This window comes from Heterodontus francisci, chromosome 28, assembly GCF_036365525.1.
Source record: "Heterodontus francisci isolate sHetFra1 chromosome 28, sHetFra1.hap1, whole genome shotgun sequence".
NCBI lineage: Eukaryota > Metazoa > Chordata > Chondrichthyes > Heterodontiformes > Heterodontidae > Heterodontus > Heterodontus francisci.
In genome coordinates, this window is record NC_090398.1 from 13,842,127 (window position 1) to 13,863,799 (window position 21,673).

The 21,673-nt window shown below is 50.0% G+C and overlaps 1 protein-coding gene across 1 annotated transcript in view; it reads left to right on the plus strand.

Annotated features, from left to right (window-relative positions):
• Positions 1-4,097: 4,097 nt before the first annotated feature.
• LOC137385101 (ciliary neurotrophic factor-like) overlaps positions 4,098-21,673 on the plus strand; it is an 84,741-nt gene continuing 67,165 nt past the window's right edge. Inside the window, exon 1 of the mRNA XM_068059866.1 lies at positions 4,098-4,388. Coding sequence (XP_067915967.1) covers positions 4,116-4,388 — 273 coding nt within the window. The 5' untranslated portion in view covers positions 4,098-4,115. The remainder of the gene's footprint in view (positions 4,389-21,673) is intronic.

Genomic DNA, 21,673 nt, shown 5'->3' on the forward strand with positions numbered 1-21,673 from the left:
CCTCCAGCCCCTACAACCCTCCAAGATCTCTGCGCTCCTCCAATTCTGGCCTCTTGACCATTCCCTGATTTTAATCCCTCCACTATGCGCGGCCGTGCCTTCAGATGCCTGGGCCCAAAGCTCTGGAATTCCCTCCCTAAACCTCTCCAGCTCCGTCTCTCCTCCTATGCGATGCTCCTTAAAACCTAGCTGTTTGACTGAGCCTTTGGTCACCTGACCTTGTATCACTCTGTGGCTCAATTCCCAATTTTGACTGAGAATCGCTCCTATCGGGAAGTTTTATTGCGTTCAAGGTTTTCTGACACTGCAACCTCTATTGTCCCTCCTCACCTCGCCTGCCAAGCATCCACCATTGCTTGGCCAATTGGAAAGCCACCACACACTCCGGCTCCCTGATTGGACGATTGTCAACTGGCAGCCAAACATCTCCGATACTTTGCTAACTGATGAATGCTGGCCCAATGCCTGATTCTGTATTATAGTTTCAATGTAATATGTCTGAAATTGTTGCAGGAGAATGAAAGAGGTGCACTGTTTTGTTACTTGAATGTTTTTCTAACCGGGCAAGTGTCAGCCCAGACCCAATATTTATCCCTCATCGCTATAAGAAAATAGCATGTTATCATAAAGTTGTTTGTAGGAGTGTGTTTGTGGGAAAGTGGTTGGTGTGTTTCGTACATTACAACGTTGAGTGCATTTTAAAAAGCTTTTCATTGGCTTTAAGCTTTGTGGGCCATCTTAAGATCTAAAAAGACGCGTGTATGAGTTGCCACATGTGACATTGAGTTTCCAGCACAGAATTCAGCCATTCAGACCATCCCGTCGATACTGGCTTCTATGCTCCACACGAGCCTCATCCCACCCCCTCTTCATCTCACCCCATCACCATCTCCTATTCCTTTCCCCCTTTTGTGTTTATCCAGCTTTCCCCTGAAATCCATCGATTCACCTCAACCACTCCCTGTGGTAGCGAGTTCCACATTCTCACCACTCCCTGGGGAAAGAGGTTTCTACTGAACACCCCATTGGATTTATTAGTGACTCTCTTATATTGATGGCCCCCAACTTCCGGTCTGCCCTACAAGTGGAAATCTCTACGCTTACCCTATCAAAACCATTTCATCTTCTTAAATAATTGATCATAATATTTAAATATCAGGTCACCTCTCAGCCTTCTCTTTTCTATGGAAAAAGTCCTCATCCAGTTCAGTTTTTTGTGATCGGCATGACATATCAGTTGTGGCATCATTCCAGTAAATCTTTTTGTGCACCTTCTCCAGTGCCTCTATATCCATTATTTTATATAAGAATGGAGTGCAGAACAGTAACTCCCAGTGTGATATGGAGACCAGAACTGTGCACAGTAATTCCCAGTGTGATATGGAGACCAGAACTGTACACAGTAACTCCCAGTGTGATATGGAGACCAGAACTGTTCACAGTAACTCCCAGTGTGATATGGAGAGACCAGAACTGTGCACAGTAACTCCCAGTGTGATATGGAGACCAGAACTGTGCACAGTAATTCCCAGTGTGATATGGAGACTAGAACTGTGCACAGTAACGCCCAGTGTGATATGGAGACCAGAACTGTGCACAGTAACTGCCAGTGTGATATGGAGAGACCAGAACTGTACACAGTATCTCCCAGTGTGATATGGAGACTAGAACTGTGCACAGTAACTCCCAGTGTGATATGGAGACCAGAACTGTGCACAGTAACTCCCAGTGTGATATGGAGACCAGATCTGTGCACAGTAACTCCCAGTGTGATATGGAGACCAGAACTGTGCACAGTAATTCCCAGTGTGATATGGAGACTAGAACTGTGCACAGTAACGCCCAGTGTGATATGGAGACCAGAACTGTGCACAGTAACTGCCAGTGTGATATGGAGAGACCAGAACTGTGCACAGTAACTCCCAGTGTGATATGGTGACCAGAACTGTTCACAGTAACTCCCAGTGTGATATGGAGACCAGAACTGTACACAGTAACTCCCAGTGTGATATGGAGAGACCAGAACTGTGCACAGTAACTCCCAGTGTGATATGGAGACCAGAACTGTGCGCAGTAACTCCCAGTGTGATATGGAGACCAGAACTGTTCACAGTAACTCCCAGTGTGATGTGGAGACCAGAACTGTGCACAGTAACTCCCAGTGTGATATGGAGACTAGAACTGTGCACAGTAACTCCCAGTGTGATATGGAGACCAGAACTGTGCGCAGTAACTCCCAGTGTGATATGGAGACCAGAACTGTTCACAGTAACTCCCAGTGTGATATGGAGACCAGAACTGTGCGCAGTAACTCCCAGTGTGATATGGTGACCAGAACTGTTCACAGTAACTCCCAGTGTGATATGGAGACCAGAACTGTACACAGTAACTCCCAGTGTGATATGGAGAGACCAGAACTGTACACAGTAACTCCCAGTGTGATATGGAGACCAGAACTGTTCACAGTAACTCCCAGTGTGATATGGAGACCAGAACTGTACACAGTAATTCCCAGTGTAATATGGAGACTAGAACTGTGCACAGTAACTCCCAGTGTGATATGGAGACCAGAACTGTGCGCAGTAACTCCCAGTGTGATATGGAGACCAGAACTGTTCACAGTAACTCCCAGTGTGATATGGAGACCAGAACTGTGCACAGTAACTCCCAGTGTGATATGGAGACTAGAACTGTGCACAGTAACTCCCAGTGTGATATGGAGACCAGAACTGTTCACAGTAACTCCCAGTGTGATATGGAGACCAGAACTGTGCACAGTAACTCCCAGTGTGATATGGAGACCAGAACTGTGCGCAGTAACTCCCAGTGTGATATGGTGACCAGAACTGTTCACAGTAACTCCCAGTGTGATATGGAGACCAGAACTGTACACAGTAACTCCCAGTGTGATATGGAGAGACCAGAACTGTACACAGTAACTCCCAGTGTGATATGGAGACCAGAACTGTTCACAGTAACTCCCAGTGTGATATGGAGACCAGAACTGTACACAGTAATTCCCAGTGTAATATGGAGACTAGAACTGTGCACAGTAACTCCCAGTGTGATATGGAGACTAGAAATGTACACAGTAATTCCCAGTGTGATATGGAGACTAGAAATGTACACAGTAATTCCCAGTGTGATATGGAGACTAGAACTGTGCACAGTAACTCCCAGTGTGATATGGAGACCAGAACTGTGCGCAGTAACTCCCAGTGTGATATGGAGACCAGAACTGTTCACAGTAACTCCCAGTGTGATATGGAGACCAGAACTGTACACAGTAACTCCTGAGTTCAGTTTAACCAATGCATGTTTAACATGACTTCTCTGCATGTTAATGCTATGCCTCTGGAAATGAACCCCGCTGCTTTGCTTGCTTTTTGTTCTGTGGTCTTATTAACCTGCGTTGCTACTTAGTGATTTTAGTGTCGGTAACACCCCAGATCTCTGTGCTCTCCAACCCCATTTAGATTTAGTTTAGTTTAGTTTAGAGATACAGCACTGAAACAGGCCCTTCGGCCCACCGAGTCTGTGCCGACCATCAACCACCCATTTATACCAATCCTACACGAATCCCATATTCCTACCACATCCCCACCTTTCCCTATATTTCCCTACCACCTACCTATACTAGGGACAATTTTATAATGGCCAATTTACCTACCAACCTGCAAGTCTTTTGACTTGTGGGAGGAAACCGGAGCACCCGGAGGAAACCCATGCAGACACAGGGAGAACTTGCAAACTCCACACAGGCAGTACCCAGAATTGAACCCGGGTCGCTGGAGCTGTGAGGCTGCAGTGCTAACCACTGTGCCGCCCCTAGTTGTTTTATCCAAGGAGATTGTAGTCTTTTTATTCTTCCCAGCAAAATGCATCATAAATCCATCGTTTACACTCAGCACAGATCGTTAAAAACCGCCCAGGAAATGCAGCTTCAGTGTGGTTGTTCCTGCTGATGGTCATAAGAATTCAAAGAATCCGGATTCCCTGCTCCGTGCTCCAGGATTTGGGACTGCCTGGATGATATCATTCGTGGGGGTGCCCGAGGGGGGTGGGGGGGGGGGGTGGTGGTGGGTGTTTAATGGAATCCAAAGCATCACCACAGCATGCATCCTGTGCCTGTAAAAAGCAAAGGGCAGTCTTATGCTTTCATTCACTCACTCGCATGCACATTTAAACACGCTCACCCACTCACTCTCTCCGCACACATACACACAAACACACAAGCACTGACGAGAGACAGGCAAGGGGCGATGGCAGCTCGATCGTTGCTGGGGACAGCCCGGGTTCACAGGAACACTTTGATCGAGACCTTAAAGAGCTGCATTGAGCTGGGCCGGAATCTCAGACCCAAAGCAGATGAGACTGTGAGAATATACGTGAGTACTTGCAAGTTAACTTCATCCTCTGCCTCATCCTCAGCGCAGGAGGGAGCTGTCAACCTTTCTTTCAGCTCTCGGGTTTTGTTATCTCAATATCTACTGGATATTTATGGGTCCTGTATATTGCTTTACTGTAAGAACAGAAACTCCTCTGTTTTCTGTTCACAGTGCGTTTGTTAAGAGAGTGAAACTTCTCTGGTCACTCCTTGTGTCGTGCATGGATTAATGTGCACAGATGGTATTGCTTGGTTCACTCTGTAACCAAGGTGCTCACCCTGTTTAACCGTGTCCCATCTCCTGTTCACTCCTCAACCACCAGTGCTCCCTGCACGGGCAGCTTCTGTTGTCTTGCGGATGTTGAGGGGAGAGGGCGTGCAGGGATTGGAATCGGGGGGATTAAAGAACACGCAGGAAGAAAGGAGGGAAGAGTGAGGGTGAAGAAGAATTGACAGGCTCGATATACAGAGTCAAGTGTACGGGGAAGACAGATGGGGCTTGAGGAGCACCAGTTGATGACACCCCCGGCCCCCCCCCCCCAGCACTGTGTAATATACCCAGGTCATGTTATCATCAGTCATGTTTGGATGCTGTCATTCTAAAGCTAGGGCATCAGGTATTGTATGGTGCCTCATGTACTCAACGGAGCTCATGTTATTTAGCATAAGGGGTGACCAACTGACTTCTCTCAAGCTCTGTGCGGTTCCCCTCTTGCTCAGCTGTGGCTACGATCATCTCACCACAGCCTGGGCCACACACACACAAACACACATTATACAAGCCAACAGGGGAGGGGGTGGTGTAGTGGTAATGTCACTGGACTAGTAATTCAGAGCCCAGGCGCATGCTCTGGGGACATGGGTTCAAATCCCACCGTGGCAGATGGTGAAATTTGAATGCCATTAATAAATCTGGCATTAAAAACTAGTCTAATGGTGATCATGCAGCCATTGTTGATTGTTGTTAAAAAAAAACCATCTGCTTCATTAATGTACTTTATAGAAGGTAAGATGTACTTACCTATGACTCCAGACCCACAGCAATGTGGTTGACTGTTAAATGGCCGAGCAAACCACTCAGTTCAAGGGCAATTAGGGGTGGGCAGTCAGTTGCGCCCATTATCCCATAAAACAAAGCACACATGCACCTCAACCAGCTGAGTGACAGACTTGCCAACAAGGCTGGCGAAGGAAGATTGCAGGGATTGAGCTGGTGGTTGACTCTGAACCCCAATGGGCAAATCTGAGAGAGAGAGGTAGAGACAGAGTGACAGCTGCAAAATGAAGAACGCGTGAGGAAACTGTGATGGGGGCAAAGGGAAGGTGTTAGGAAGTGCAAGTATCTGGTGATAGAAAGGCAGCGGTCATTTCTCCTGAACCTGCACAGCGGAGAACTCAGTAGGACAAGAATGGGAGGAGGTTCCGCATCCCACCTGCTTTTACACTCCGTTAAGTTCAGTGCAGTTTTGAATCGGGTTCCACCGATCCCACCAGCTTCCCGTGCGCAGCTTAGGTTAATGTCATACCCACTGTTTAAAGGCACATTTCACAATTATCTACACCGATTACCACATCTCCTGTGGCATTACTCCCAGTGATGTTATTGCTCTGTTCACTGTTGATAGTTGTTGGCTTAATGTGTTTGGTGGATGGGTCAATATGTTTGGGGAAACTCCCCTGTTCACTGTAGTAGATAAGAAAATAAGAAGTAGGAGCATGAGAAGACCAATAAGATAATGCCTGGTCTTCTCCCTCAAAATGTGGCTCACTTTTGCCTCTGAGTCAGAAGGTTGTGGGTTCAAATCCCACTGGACCTGAGCGCAAAAATTGAGGCTTGAGTGCAACAGGTGAGGGAGTGCTGCAGAGTTTTTATCTCTGGCGTCCTGGCCGATATTGATCCCTCAGTGCACATCATATTATGATTTGATGTTTGTGAGATGCTGTGTGGAAATTGACTGCTGCATTCCCTACATTACTAGTGGGCTGCACCTCATTGGCTAAAGTTGTGAAAGGTGTCTATAACAAAAACTTGCATTTATGTATCACTTTTCACAACAACTGGACGCCTCACAGCATTTTACAACCAATGAAGTAGTTTTGAAGTGTATTGTCATGTAGGAATTGCAAAGTCATTTTTTTTCTCTTTAATTCTACTTTCCCGCCCTATCTCCATATCCCTCACTTCCCTTTCTGCCTTAAAACTCTATCACTCTCAGTCTTGAATATACTGAACATCCACAGCAACCGGCGGTAGAGAATTCAGAAAATTCACAGCCCTCTGAGTGGAGACATTTCTCCTCATCTCTGTCTGAAATGGCCGACCCCTTATACTGAGACTGTGACCCCCGTGTTCTAGACTCTCCTGCCGGGGGGGGGGGGGGGGGTAAACAGCCTCTCAGTGTCTTCTCTGTCAAACCCCCCTCAGAATTTTATATGTTTCAAAGAGATCACCTCTCATTCCTCTAAACTCCAGAGAACATAGACCCATTCTGCTCAATCTCTGCGAGTCGGACAACCCTCTCATCCCAGTCTCGTGAACCTTTGTTGTAACCTCTTTAACGTAAGTATATCCTTCCTTAAGTCAGGAAGTAAATGGTCTCACCAAAGCACTATTTAATAGCAGCAAGGCTTCCTTAATGTTCTGCTGCAACGCCCAAGCTGTACCTGCATGTTAATTTCCTGTGCTACGTGCACAAGCACACCCAAATCCCTCTGCACATCAATATTTACCAGTCTCTCGTCTTTTAAAAATATTCTGCCTTTCTATTCCTGCCAAAGTGAATAACTTCACAAAATGATCCACTTTATACTCCATCTGCCACCTTCTTCCCCACTCACTTGGCTTGGCCATGTGAGCCGCATGGAAGATGGCAGGATCCCCAAAGACACATTGTACAGCGAGCTCGCCACTGGTATCAGACCCACCGGCCGTCCATGTCTCCGTTATAAAGACGTCTGCAAACGCGACATGAAATCGTGTGACATTGATCACAAGTCGTGGGAGTCAGTTGCCAGCATTCGCCAGAGCTGGCGGGCAGCCATAAAGACAGGGCTAAATTGTGGCGAGTCGAAGAGACTTAGTAGTTGGCAGGAAAAAAGACAGAGGCGCAAGGGGAGAGCCAACTGTGCAACAGCCCCAACAAACAAATTTCTCTGCAGCACCTGTGGAAGAGCCTGTCACTCCAGAATTGGCCTTTATAGCCACTCCAGGCGCTGCTTCACAAACCACTGACCACCTCCAGGCGCGTATCCATTGTCTCTCGAGATAAGGAGGCCCAAAAGAAAGAAACTTAACCTAACTGTAGTCCTTTGCAGACCCTATGGTGTCCTCCTCCTCACCTGGCCTTGTATCATCAGCAAATTTGGGTGCATTACACTCGGCCTTCTCATCTATAGATTGTAAATAGCTGAGGCTCAAGCACTGATCCCTGCGATACTTCACTAGTTACAAACTGCCAACGTGGAAGTGACAGGAACATGGGGGCTGGAGGAGGCCACACAGCCCATCGAGCCTGCCCTGCCATTCAGTAAGATCATGGCTGATCATCCACTTCAATGTCGTTTCCCCACACCATCCTCATATCCCCTTATGTCATTTGTATTTAGAAATCTGTCAATCTCTGCTTTAAACATACTCAATGAATGAGCTTCCGCAGCCCTCTGGGGTAGAGAATTCCAAAGATTCACAACCCACTGAGTAAAGAAATTTCTCCTCATCTCTGTCCTAAGTGGCTTCCCCCTTATTTTGAAATTGTATCCCCTGGTTCTAGACTTCCCAACCATTTACCCTATTAAGTATTTTGTAGGCTTCAATGAGATCACCTCTCATTCTTCGAAACTCTAGACAATACAGGCCCAGTTTCCCCAATCTCTCTTCATAGGACAGTCCCACCATCACGGGAACAAGTCTGGTGACCCTTCGTTGCACTCCCTCTATAGCAATAATATCCTTCCTAAGATAAGGGGACCAAAACTGCACACAGTACTCCAAGTGCGGTCTAATCAAGGTTCTATACAATTGAAACAAGACATCACTACTCCTGTACGCAAATCCTCTTGTGATAAAAGCAAACATACCATTAGCCTTCTTAATTGCTTGCTCGACCTGTATGTTAGCTTTCAGTGACTTACTGACAAGGACACCCAGGTTCCTTCGTACATCTAATCTACTTTCTAATCTATTACCATTTAAGAAATACTCTGCTACCAAAGTGGATAACCTCACATTTTTCCACATTGTATTCCATCTGCCACATTCTTGCCCACTCACTAAGTCTGTTCAAATCCTCTTGAAGCAGCTTTGCATCTTCCTCACAACGCACATTCCCACCTAGTTTTGTGTCATCCACGAACTTGGAAATACTACATTTGGTCCCCACATCCAAATCATTGACATACATTATGAACAGCTGGGGCCCAAACACTGATCCCTGCTGTACCCCACTAGTCACAGCCTGCCAACATGAGAATCACCTGTTTATTCCTACTCTCTGCTTTCTGCCTGTTAACAAATCCTTAATCCAAGCCAGTATATTACCTCCTATCCCATGTGCTTTAATTTTGCTAACCAACCTCCTGTGGGGTACTTATCAAAAGCCTTCTGAAAATCTAAGTATACCATATCCACTGACTCCCCTTTATCAATTCTGTTCGTAACATCCTCAAAAAACTCCAGGTTCATCAAACATGATTTCCCATTCATAAATCCATGTTGACTATGCCCAATCAGATCATTATTATCCAAGTGTCCATTTATCATATCCTTTAGAAGAGATTCTAGCCTTTTCCCAATGACTGATGTAAGGCTAACAGGTCTGTAATTCCCTGTTTTCTCTCTCCCTCCCTTTTTAAATAGTGGGCTGACATTTGCGACCTTCCAATCTGCAGGAGCTGCTCCAGAATCTATAGACTTTTGGAAAATGATCACCAATGCCTCCATTATAGCTACCTCTTTCAACACTCTGGGATGTAGAATATCAGGTCCTGGGGACTTATCAACCTTCAGCCCCATTAATTTCTCCAATATAACCTTCTTACTAATACTAATGCTCTCTGGGCTAGAGAATTCCAAAGATTAATGACCCTCTCAGAGAAGAAATTCCATCTTAAATGGGAGACCCCTTATTCTGAAACTGTCCCCCCTAGTTCTAGATTCCCCCACGAGGAGAAACATCCTCTCAGCATCTACCCTGTCAAGGCCCCTCAGAATCTTATATGTTTCAATAATATCATTTCTCATTCTTCGAAACTCCAATGAGCTCGACCTGCTCAATCTTTCCTCATAAGATAACCCCTTCATCTCAGGAATCAGTCGAGTGAATCTTCTCTGAACTGCGTCCAATGCAAGCCTATCCCCCCCCCTTAAATAAGGAGACCAAAACTGTACACATTACTCTAGGTGTGGTCTCACCAATGCTCTGTACAGTTGTAGCAAGACTGCCCTACTTTTATATTCCATCCCCTTTGCAATAAAGGCCTAAATTCCATTTGCTGCCCTGATTACTTGCTGTACCTGCATGCTATTTTTTTGTCATTCATGTATGAGGCCACTCAGTTCCCTCTATAATGCAGCATTTTGCAGTCTCTCTCCATTTAAATAATATTTTGCTTTTCCATTCTTCTCACCAAAGTGAACAACCTCTCAATTTTCCCACATCATACTCCATCTGCCAATTTTTTGCCCACTCACTTAACGTATCGATATGCCTCTGCAGACTCTCTCTGTCCCCCTCACAACTTGCTTTCTTACCTATCTTTGTATTGTCAGCAAATTTGACTACAATACACTCGGTCCCTTCAACCACGTCATTGATATGAATTGTAAACAGTTGAGGCCCCAGCATTGATCCCTGTGGCACCCCACTAGTTACAGTTTGCCGACATGAAAATGATTCATTTATCCCAATTCTCTGTTTCCTATTAGTTAGCCAAACTGCTCTCCATGCTAATATATTACCCCCAACACCATGAGCTCATATCTTGCAAGGTTATAAATGCTGCCTTGTTACACTGTACTAGACTTAAAATAGTCTGTTCGCTAGTTGGATCTTCACATATAGTTCTGGAAAACAGTTTGGAAAGCATTTCATGAGCTCATCCTCTTGAGTGTTACTGTGTCTACTGAGACGTCTCCTTTCACTGTTCATAGTGAATGTGTTTGGGAAACTCCTGTGTTCACTGTTTATTGTGAATGGGTTAATGTTGTGGGTGAGTGGGTTAATGTGGTGGGTAAATGAATTAATGTGTCTGGTGTATGGCTTAATGCGTTGGGGAATGGGTTAATGTGGTGGGTGAATGGGTTAATGGGTCTGGGGAGTGATTGGGATAATGGCTGAATTTTATTCGGTCATCGCGCTGCACGGCGTCACCCTTTAAATTCGGCAGGGTGCCCGCATTCAGCGTCCGCCGCAATATTTTGCGCGGGGGCTCATTAACATCACTGCACCGAGCCACCCACCCCCCCCAACCCCACCATATTACGTGGGAAGAGGCGGGACATTCGGCTCAGTGGGATACCTTTTGACAGTTGTGCAGCAGGTGCTGCGGCCCTATTTTCAGCGTCCCAGCACCTGCTTCCTGACGGCTGTCAAAGCAATACTTACCTGACAGCTGAAGAGTGGGGCTGCTGTCAATCTGGCAGCAAAGCAGAAAGTGCTGCAGAAACTCAGCAGCTCAGGCAGCATCTGTGGAGAGAGAAGCAGAGTTAACTTGACCAAGTTCACAGCCCTGAAAGTTAACTCTGCTTCTCTCTCCACAGAGGCTGCCAAACCTGCTGAGTTTCCCCAGCACTTTCCGCTTTCCTGCCACATACTTACCCTGCTGTGTCCCAGTGTCCTGTGAAGTTGCGATCCTCTTCTTCCACTCAAGTGTTACATTGCTTCTTGGAGGCATGCCGCACCAGGGTGAATAATCTTAATTTTGCACATTCCAGGACGTGATACTTAAATGTACCGTAAAAGGCAAATACACATCAGAAATAAAACCATAACTGAAGAATATTTACATATTATGGGCTTCTAATCATCTGACTGTGAAAAGCCGCAGACTAATATGCATTTAGACTCTGTATTCATTTCTCTGCTAACCGTTATGTGACAATACATGTAACTGCAATTAAACAATCTTTGTTTTAAAAAAAAAGGGAAAATATGTTCATATTCTAATTGCATTGCCAACCAGAAATATTACACCAATAAATATGATCAGCTGCTGCAGAAGCAAAGTGTTCGTGAACATGTGTCGATGTGTAATAGTTGAAAAACCATGTATCTCTAAATAAAAATAAAACAGCACAGATTTCCTCACTAGTCCTGCATTGGTTTTCAAACATGTGCAAGACAAACCTTGCAGCCAGAAGTTAGAGCAGTTACACGGTGCAGTCACCTTTGCATTTAAAGGGTCACACCAAAGGCCGACGATGAAAGAGGGACGCTCTAGGTTGGCCCCACAGTGCAGTGAAACCTCCCTGCTCACTCTCCTCCGGGCAGTACAGGAAACGCGGGAGGTCCTTTTCACCAGTGATGGTAAGAAGAGGCCCTCCCGCTCCCGCCTGAACAAGGCAGTCTGGCTGGAGAGGGCAAAGAAGGTGAGGAGCCGTGGGGCCGTCCAGTGTCAAAGGGCCCAATGCCGGAAGGGGATGAACGAGCACTGCCCCAGCCAGCTGGGGCCCTCTAGGCCTCGTGTGCACAGGTTATGAGCACCAAAGTCATCCACAGCCAAAGGGCAATCAGATCAGCAGCCTTCCTCCAGTCAGGCTGTTAGCGCAGAGATTGCACCGAGAAGGGGCACTCGCAAGTGTTTACAGAGAGCACACTGACACAAATGGGAATGCACGGGTGTCACAGCAATGTAAATAATCATTGCACTAAATCTTATTCGCCAACATGTGTGTCCTGTTTGCCTGTGTGCATGATGTGTGCCAGCATGTGGCGCCAATGTCACATCCCTTGCTCCGTTGGACCCTCCAGGAACGCTAACGTATGCAGTCGACTCATTGCCATGCCACCATAACACGTGAGCCTCTCAACGGACGCAGTGACGTGGAAGTTGGCTCAGTCAGCTGCTGGCTGTAATGGTTCACACCGACGTGCAGCAGATGTGGACTGGTGCACAGCAGGTGAACGAGGCCGAGGTGTTGCTTCCAGAACTCGTGTCGGCTCATATGGAGCAGAGAGCCTTTGTCTGCTAAGGCACTGTGTTCATCTCTAGATCGCTGCTGGCCCTGCATGCTGAGCCTGGGTGACATCTGCTCTCCCATACACCTTCCTGTTATAGTTCCTCATTGATTGAGGATGAATGCAGTTGACGTCTCTCCTCATAATTCCAGGCATGCCCCCTATTGGGTGTGTATTTGTGCAGACCACCGCGAGCAGGAAAGAAAGGTCATGCCCTTTTTGGTCTGTTGTACAGGACACCACCCTATGTCTCCAGGCATCGGGAGTGCATTTAGAACATGCAGATAGCCTGCTCAGTGGCGGTTCTTGTAGCTCAATGGCTCTCGTTGTATCTCTCCTCTCTGCAGCAGTGGTGAGGTCTCTCACTGGAGTCGGAGCCATGTCTGCAAGGGATAGCCCTTATCTCCAAGAAGCCACCCCTCCATCTGAGACAGTTCACTGGCAGCTGGGACTGGCGCAAGACCCAGGTGCCTGAGAAGCGGTCACAGATTTGTATGAAGCCTCTCCAGTGATGAAAAACCAGCTGCACCGAGATGGAGAGAATTCCTTTCATTGCAACGTCTGCCTGATGGGCGCAGTCTATGGACCCTGAGGACTGTGGTTCTCCGGCAATGGTGCCGAGACCAATGGCCCTCTGGGTCTGGCTGTGAGGGTCCGTCCTGAAGCGGACATACTCACTGGCTCTCCAGTGCAGGGCAACAGTGTCCTCCCACGTGCAGCGGTGCACTGCTGACTGTGTGACCCCACAAAGGTCTCCGGCGGGCCCCTGAAAAGCTGCAGAGGCATCAACCTTAAGAGTTGCTGCCACTGTGAGGACCGCAGGCATAGGATGTCCACCGAAGCCCATGGGCTGCAGGTCATTGTTGAGCAGGGCAGTGAGTTGTGTCCCCACCCTCTCTATATGTGCAGTCGCCTCTGACACTGGTGCTCTGACATCCGATGGCATGTCAAGTGGGGCCTGTGGATGCACTGCGACCTCACCTTGGGGGCTTCTGCTCACGACTGGGACCGCACCTGCCTGTTGATCTTGCCTCCGGCGCATAGGAATGATCAGGAGAAGTGGATCACACAATGTCGGATGAGCCTGACCCATTTCTATGTGATGAATGAAGTTGTATCCTTCATTAATGCGAAGCTTCTTAACAGGGCAGGGATTGGTGTTGATGGGTACATCAGGTGCTAACACGGATCAACTATGTGGCGTGCCATGGCATTGCCCATCTTGGCTAACACAGAGAGGCAGAGCATGACCACGTCAAGATGCTACCAGCTGTATCAATTGCCCCCAGCATCCTTAGAACCTTAACGTTTCTACCCTTTCTGCCACCCTCCCCACACACAGGGTGACTGGAGTGTCGTTTCTCCTGCACAAACATAAACAAATACAGAGGGTACACAGTTCCTCCCTTTCAGTATGCAGAGTGAGGCCCCTGTTACCCTCTCCTCCTTTCCCGTATGCAGAGTGAGACCCCTGTAATCCCCCCTCCTCTGTTCCAGTGTGCAGAGTGAGACCCCTGTAATCCACCCTCCTCTGTTCCAGTGTGTAGAGTGAGACCCCTGAGTATCCCCCCTCCCTCCTCCCTTCCAGTATGCAGAGTGAGACCCCTGAGCATCCCCCCCCCCCTCCTCTGTTCCAGTGTGCAGAGTGAGACCCCTGTAATCCACCCTCCTCTGTTCCAGTATGTAGAGTGAGCCCCTGTCATTCCCCTCCTCCCTTCCAGTATGCAGAGTGAGACCCCTGTAATCCCCCCTCCTCCCTTCCAGTATGCAGAGTGAGACCCCTGAGTTACCCCTCCTCCCTTCCAGTATGTAGAGTGAGACCCCTGTAATCCCCCCTTCTCCCTTCCAGTATGTAGAGTGAGACCCCTGTAATCCCCCTCCTCCCTTCCAGTATGTAGAGTGAGACCCTGTAATACCCCCCTCCTCCCTTCCAGTATAGAGTGAGACCCTGTAATACCCCCTCCCTCCTTCCAGTATACAGAGTGAGACCCCTGTAATCCCCCCTTCTCCCTTCCAGTATGTAGAGTGAGACACCTGTAATACCCCCTCCTCCCTTCCAGTATGTAGAGTGAGACCCCTGTAATACCCCCTCCTCCCTTCCAGTATGCAGAGTGAGACCCCTGTAATACCCCCTCCTCCCTTCCAGTATAGAGTGAGGACCCCTGTAATACCCCCTCCTCCCTTTCCAGTATACAGAGTGAGACCACTGTAATACCCCCTCCTCCCTTCCAGTATGTAGAGTGAGACCCCTGTAATACCCCCTCCTCCCTTCCAGTATACAGAGTGAGACCCCTGTAATACCCCTCCTCCCTTCCAGTATGTAGAGTGAGACCCCCGTAATCCCCCCTCCTCGCTTCCAGTATGTAGAGTGAGACCCCTGAGTATTGCCCCTTCCTCCCTTCCAGTATGTAGAGTGAGACCCCTGTAATACCCCCTCCTCCCTTCCAGTATGCAGAGTGAGACTCCTGAGTGACATCCTCCCTTCCAGTATGTAGAGTGAGACCCCTGTAATACCCCCTCCTCCCTTCCAGTATGTAGTGAGACCCCTGTAATACCCCCTCCTCCCTTCCAGTATGTAGAGTGAGACCCCTGTAATACCCCCTCCTCCCTTCCAGTATGTAGAGTGAGACCCCTGAGTATACCCCCTCCCTCCTCCCTTCCAGTATGTAGAGTGAGACCCCTGTAATCCCCCCTCCTCCCTTCCAGTATGTAGAGTGAGACCCCTGAGTATACCCCTCCTCCCTTCCAGTATGTAGAGTGAGACCCCTGAGTATTGCCCCCTCCCTCCTTCCAGTATACAGAGTGAGACCCCTGTAATACCCCTCCTCCCTTCCAGTATGTAGAGTGAGACCCCTGAGTATACCCCCTCCCTCCTCCCTTCCAGTATGTAGAGTGAGACCCCTGTAATCCCCCCTCCTCCCTTCCAGTATGTAGAGTGAGACCCTGAGTATACCCCCTCCTCCTTCCAGTATGTAGAGTGAGACCCCTGAGTATTGCCCCCTCCCTCCCTTCCAGTATACAGAGTGAGACCCCTGTAATCCCCCCTCCTCCCTTCCAGTATGTAGAGTGAGACCCCTGAGTATACCCCCTCCCTCCTTCCTTCCAGTATGTAGAGTGAGACCCCTGTAATCCCCCCTCCTCCTGTTCCAGTGTGCAGAGTGAGACCCCTGTAATCCCACCTCCTCCCTTCCAGTATGCAGAGTGAGACCCTTGTAATCCCCCCTCCTCCCTTCTAGTATGTAGAGTGAGACCCCTGTAATCCTCCTCCCTCCCTTCCAGTATACAGAGTGAGACCCCTGTAATACCCCCTCCTCCCTTCCAGTATGCAGAGTGAGACCCCTGTAATTCCCCCTCCTCCCTTCCAGTATGTGGGAGTGAGACCCTGTAATCCTCCTCCCTCCCTTCAGTATGTAGAGTGAGACCCCTGTAATCCCCCCCTCCTCCCATCCAGTATGTAGAGTGAGACCCTTGTAATTCCCCTCCTCCCTTCCAGTATGAAGAGTGAGACCCCTGTAATCCCCCCTCCTCCCTTCCAGTATGTAGAGTGAGACCCCTGTAATTCCCCTCCCTCCCTGCCAGTATGTAGAGTGAGACCCCTGTAATCCCCCCTCCTCCCTTCCAGTATGTAGAGTGAGACCCCTGTAATACCCCCTCCTCCCTTCCAGTATAGAGTGAGACCCCTGTAATACCCCCTCCTCCTTCCAGTATGCAGAGTGAGACCCCTGTAATTCCCCCTCCTCCCTTCCAGTATGTAGAGTGAGACCCCTGTAATACCCCCTCCTCCCTTCCAGTATAGAGTGAGACCCTGTAATACCCCCTCCTCCCTTCCAGTATGCAGAGTGAGACCCCTGTAATTCCCCCTCCTCCCTTCCAGTATGTAGAGTGAGACCCCTGAGTATTGCCCCCTCCCTCCCTTCCAGTATGTAGAGTGAGACCCCTGTAATACCACCTCCTCCCTTCCAGTATGCAGAGTGAGACCCCTGTAATACCCCCTCCTCCTTCCAGTATGTAGAGTGAGACCCCTGAGTATTGCCCCTCCCTCCCTTCCAGTATGTAGAGTGAGACCCCTGTAATACCACCTCCTCCCTTCCAGTATGCAGAGTGAGACCCCTGTAATACCCCCTCCTCCCTTCCAGTATACAGAGTGAGACCCCTGTAATACCCCCTCCTCCCTTCCAGTATGTAGAGTGAGACCCCTGTAATACCCCTCCTCCCTTCCAGTATACAGAGTGAGACCCCTGTAATACCCCCTCCTCCCTTCCAGTATGTAGAGTGAGACCCCCGTAATCCCCCTCCTCGCTTCAGTATGTAGAGTGAGACCCCTGAGTATACCCCCTCCCTCCTCCCTTCCAGTATGTAGAGTGAGACCCCTGTAATCCCCCTCCTCCCTTCCAGTATGTAGAGTGAGACCCCTGTAATACCCCCTCCTCCCTTCCAGTATGTAGAGTGAGACCCCCGTAATCCCCCCTCCTCCCTTCCAGTATGTAGAGTGAGACCCCTGTAATACCCCCTCCTCCCTTCCAGTATGTAGAGTGAGACCCCTGAGTATACCCCCTCCCTCCTCCCTTCCAGTATGTAGAGTGAGACCCCTGTAATCCCCCCCTCCTCCCTTCCAGTATGTAGAGTGAGACCCCTGAGTATACCCCCTCCCTCCTCCCTTCCAGTATGTAGAGTGAGACCCCTGTAATACCCCCTCCTCCCTTCCAGTATGTACAGTGAGACCCCTGTAATACCCCCTCCTCCCTTCCAGTGTGCAGAGTGAGACCCCTGTAATTCCCCCTCCTCCCTTCCAGTATGTAGAGTGAGACCCCTGAGTATACCCCCTCCCTCCTCCCTTCCAGTGTGCAGAGAGAGACCCCTGTAATCCCCCCTTCTCCCTTCCAGTATGTAGAGTGAGACCCCTGTAATCCCCCCTCCTCCCTTCCAGTATGTAGAGTGAGACCCCTGAGTATTGCCCCCTCCCTCCTCCCTTCCAGTGTGCAGAGTGAGAGCCCTGAGTATTGCCCCCTCCCTCCTCCCTTCCAGTGTGCAGAGAGAGACCCCTGTAGTCCCCCCTTCTCCCTTCCAGTATGTAGAGTGAGACCCTGTAATCCCCCCTCCTCCCTTCCAGTATGTAGAGTGAGACCCCTGAGTATTGCACCCTCCCTCCCTTCCAGTATACAGAGTGAGACCCCTGTAATCCCCCTCCCTCCCTTCCAGTATGCAGAGTGAGACCCCTGTAATCACCCCTCCTCCCTTCCAGTATGTAGAGTGAGACCCCTGTAATCCCACCTCCTCCCTTCCAGTATGCAGAGTGAGACCCTTGTAATCCCCCCTCCTCCCTTCTAGTATGTAGAGTGAGACCCCTGTAATCCTCCTCCCTCCCTTCCAGTATGTAGAGTGAGACCCCTGTAATTCCCCCTCCTCCCTTCCAGTATGTGGAGTGAGACCCCTGTAATCCCCCTCCTCCCTTCCAGTATGCAGAGTGAGACCCCTGTAATCCTCCTCCCTCCCTTCCAGTATGTAGAGTGAGACCCCTGTGATCCCCCCCTCCTCCCTTCCAGTATGTAGAGTGAGACCCTTGTAATTCCCCCTCCTCCCTTCCAGTATGAAGAGTGAGACCCCTGTAATCCCCCCCTCCTACCCTTCCAGTAGGTAGAGTGAGACCCCTGTAATTCCCCCTCCTCCCTGCAGTATGTAGAGTGAGACCCCTGTAATCCCCCTCCTCCCTTCCAGTATGCAGAGTGAGACCCCCTGTAAGCCCCCTTCTCCCTTCCAGTATGTAGAGTGAGACCGCTGTAATCCCCCCTCCTCTGTTACAGTGTGCAGAGTGAGACCCCTGTAATCTCCCCTCCTCCCTTCCAGTGTGCAGAGTGAGACCCCTGAGTGACCCCTCCCTCCTCCCTTCCAGTGTGCAGAGTGAGACCCCTGTAATTCCCCCTCCTCCCTTCCAGTATGTGGAGTGAGACCCCTGTAATTCCCCCTCCTCCCTTCCAGTATACAGAGTGAGACCCCTGTAATCCCCCCTCCTCCCTTCCAGTATGTAGAGTGAGACCCCTGTAATCCCCCCTCCTCCCTTCCAGTATATAGAGTGAGACCCCTGTAATTCCCCCTCCTCCCTTCCAGTATGTAAAGTGCGACCCCTGTAATACCCCCTCCTCCCTTCCAGTATGTAGAGTGAGACCCCTGCAATTCCCCCTCCTCCCTTCCAGTATGTAGAGTGAGACCCCTGAGTATCCCCCTCCCTCCTCCCTTCCAGTATGTAGAGTGAGACCCCCTGTAATCCCCCTTCCTCTTCCAGTGTGCAGAGTGAGACCCCTGAGATTGACCTCCTCCCTCCTCCCTTCCAGTATGCAGAGTGAGACCCCTGTAATCCCCCCTCCTCCCTTCCAGTATGTAGAGTGAGACCCCTGTAATCCCCCCTCCTCCCTTCCAGTATGTAGAGTGAGACCCCTGTAATCCCCCCTCCTCCCTTCCAGTATGTACAGTGAGACCCTGTAATACCCCCTCCCTTCCAGTATGCAGAGTGAGACCCCTGTAATCCCCCCTCCTCCCTTCCAGTATGCAGAGTGAGACCCCTGTAATCCCCCCTCCTCCCTTCCAGTATGCAGAGTGAGACCCCTGTAATCCCCCCTCCTCCCTTCCAGTGTGCAGAGTGAGACCCCTGAGTGACCCCTCCCTCCTCCCTTCCAGTGTGCAGAGTGAGACCCCTGTAATCCCCCCTCCTCCCTTCCGATGTGCAGAGTGAGACCCCTGAGTGACCCCCTCCCTCCTCCCTTCCAGTGTGCAGAGTGAGACCCCTGTAATTCCCCCTCCTCCCTTCCAGTATGTAGAGTGAGACCCCTGAGTATCCCCCCTCCCTCCTCCCTTCCAGTGTGCAGAGTGAGAGCCCTGAGTATTGCCCCCTCCCTCCTCCCTTCCAGTGTGCAGAGAGAGACCCCTGTAGTCCCCCCTTCTCCCTTCCAGTATGTAGAGTGAGACCCCTGTAATCCCCTCCCTCCCTTCCAGTATGTAGAGTGAGACCCCTGAGTATTGCACCCTCCCTCCCTTCCAGTATACAGAGTGAGACCCTGTAATCCCCCTCCCTCCCTTCCAGTATGCAGAGTGAGACCCCTGTAATCACCCCTCCTCCCTTCCAGTATGTAGAGTGAGACCCCTGTAATACCCCCTCCTCCCTTCCAGTATACAGAGTTGAGACCCCTGGAATACCCCCTCCTCCCTTCCAGTATGTAGAGTGAGACCCCTGTAATACCCCTCCTCCCTTCCAGTATGTAGAGTGAGACCCCTGAGTATACCCCCTCCCTCCTCCCTTCCAGTATGTGGAGTGAGACCCCTGTAATACCCCCTCCTCCCTTCCAGTATGTAGAGTGAGACCCCTGTAATCCCCCCTCCTCCCTTCCAGTATGTAGAGTGAGACCCTGAGTATACCCCCTCCTCCCTTCCAGTATGTAGAGTGAGACCCCTGTAATCCTCCCTCCTCCCTTCCAGTATGCAGACTGAGACCCTGTAATCCCCCTTCTCTCCCTTCCAGTATGTAGAGTGAGACCCTGTAATACCCCCTCCTCCCTTCCAGTATGTAGAGTGAGACCCTGTAATACCCCCTCCTCCCTTCCAGTATGTAGAGTGAGACCCCTGAGTATTGCCCCTCCCTCCCTTCCAGTATACAGAGTGAGACCCTGTAATCCCACCTCCTCCCTTCCAGTATGCAGAGTGAGACCCCTGTAATCCCCCCTCCTCCCTTCCAGTATGTAGAGTGAGACCCCTGTAATCCCCCTCCCTCCCTTCCAATTTGTAGAGTGAGACACCTGTAATTCCCCCTCCTCCCTTCCAGTTATGTAGAGTGAGACCCTGTAATCCCTCTCCCTCCCTTCCAATTTGTAGAGTGAGACCCCTGTAATCCCCCCTCCTCCCTTCCAGTATGTAGAGTGAGACCCCTGTAATCCCCCTCCCTCCCTTCCAATTTGTAGAGTGAGACCCCTGTAATTCCCACTCCTCCCTTCCAGTATGTAGAGTGAGACCCCTGTAATCCCCCTCCCTCCCTTCCAATTTGTAGAGTGAGACCCCTGTAATCCCCCCTCCTCCCTTCCAGTATGTAAACTGAGACCCCTGTAATCCCCCCTCCTCCCTTCCAGTATGTAGAGTGAGACCCCTGTAATTCCCCCTCCTCCCTTCCAGTATGCAGAGTGAGACCCCTGTAATCCCCCCTTCTCCCTTCAGTATGTAGAGTGAGACCACCTGTAATCCCCCCTCTCCCTTCCAGTATTACAGAGTGAGACCCCTGTAATACCCCTCCTCCCTTCCAGTATGTAGAGTGAGACACCTGTAATACCCCCTCCTCCCTTCCAGTATACAGAGTGAGACCCCTGAAATACCCCCTCCTCCCTTCCAGTATGTAGAGTGAGACACCTGTAATACCCCCTCCTCCTTCCAGTATACAGAGTGAGACCCCTGTAATACCCCCTCCTCCCTTCCAGTATACAGAGTGAGACCCCTGTAATACCCCCTCCTCCCTTCCAGTATGTAGAGTGAGACCCCCGTAATCCCCCCTCCTCGCTTCCAGTATGTAGAGTGAGACCCCTGAGTATTGCCCCCTTCCTCCCTTCCAGTATACAGAGTGAGACCCCTGTAATACCCCCTCCTCCCTTCCAGTATACAGAGTGAGACCCCTGTAATACCCCCTCCTCCCTTCCAGTATGCAGAGTGAGACTCCTGAGTGACATCCTCCCTTCCAGTATGTAGAGTGAGACCCCTGTAATACCCCCTCCTTTGAGACCCCTGAGTATACCCCCTCCCTCCTTCCTTCCAGTCTGTAGAGTGAGACCCCTGTAATCCCCCCTCCTCCCTTCCAGTATGTAGAGTGAGACCCCTGAGTATACCCCCTCCTCCCTTCCAGTATGTAGAGTGAGACCCCTGAGTATTGCCCCCTCCCTCCCTTCCAGTATACAGAGTGAGACCCCTGTAATCCCCCCTCCTCCCTTCCAGTATGTAGAGTGAGACCCCTGTAATCCTCCCTCCTTCCTTCCAGTATGTAGAGTGAGACCCCTGTAAACCCCCCTCCTCCCTTCCAGTATGTAGAGTGAGACCCCTGTAATCCTCCCTCCTTCCTTCCAGTATGCAGAGTGAGACCCTTGTA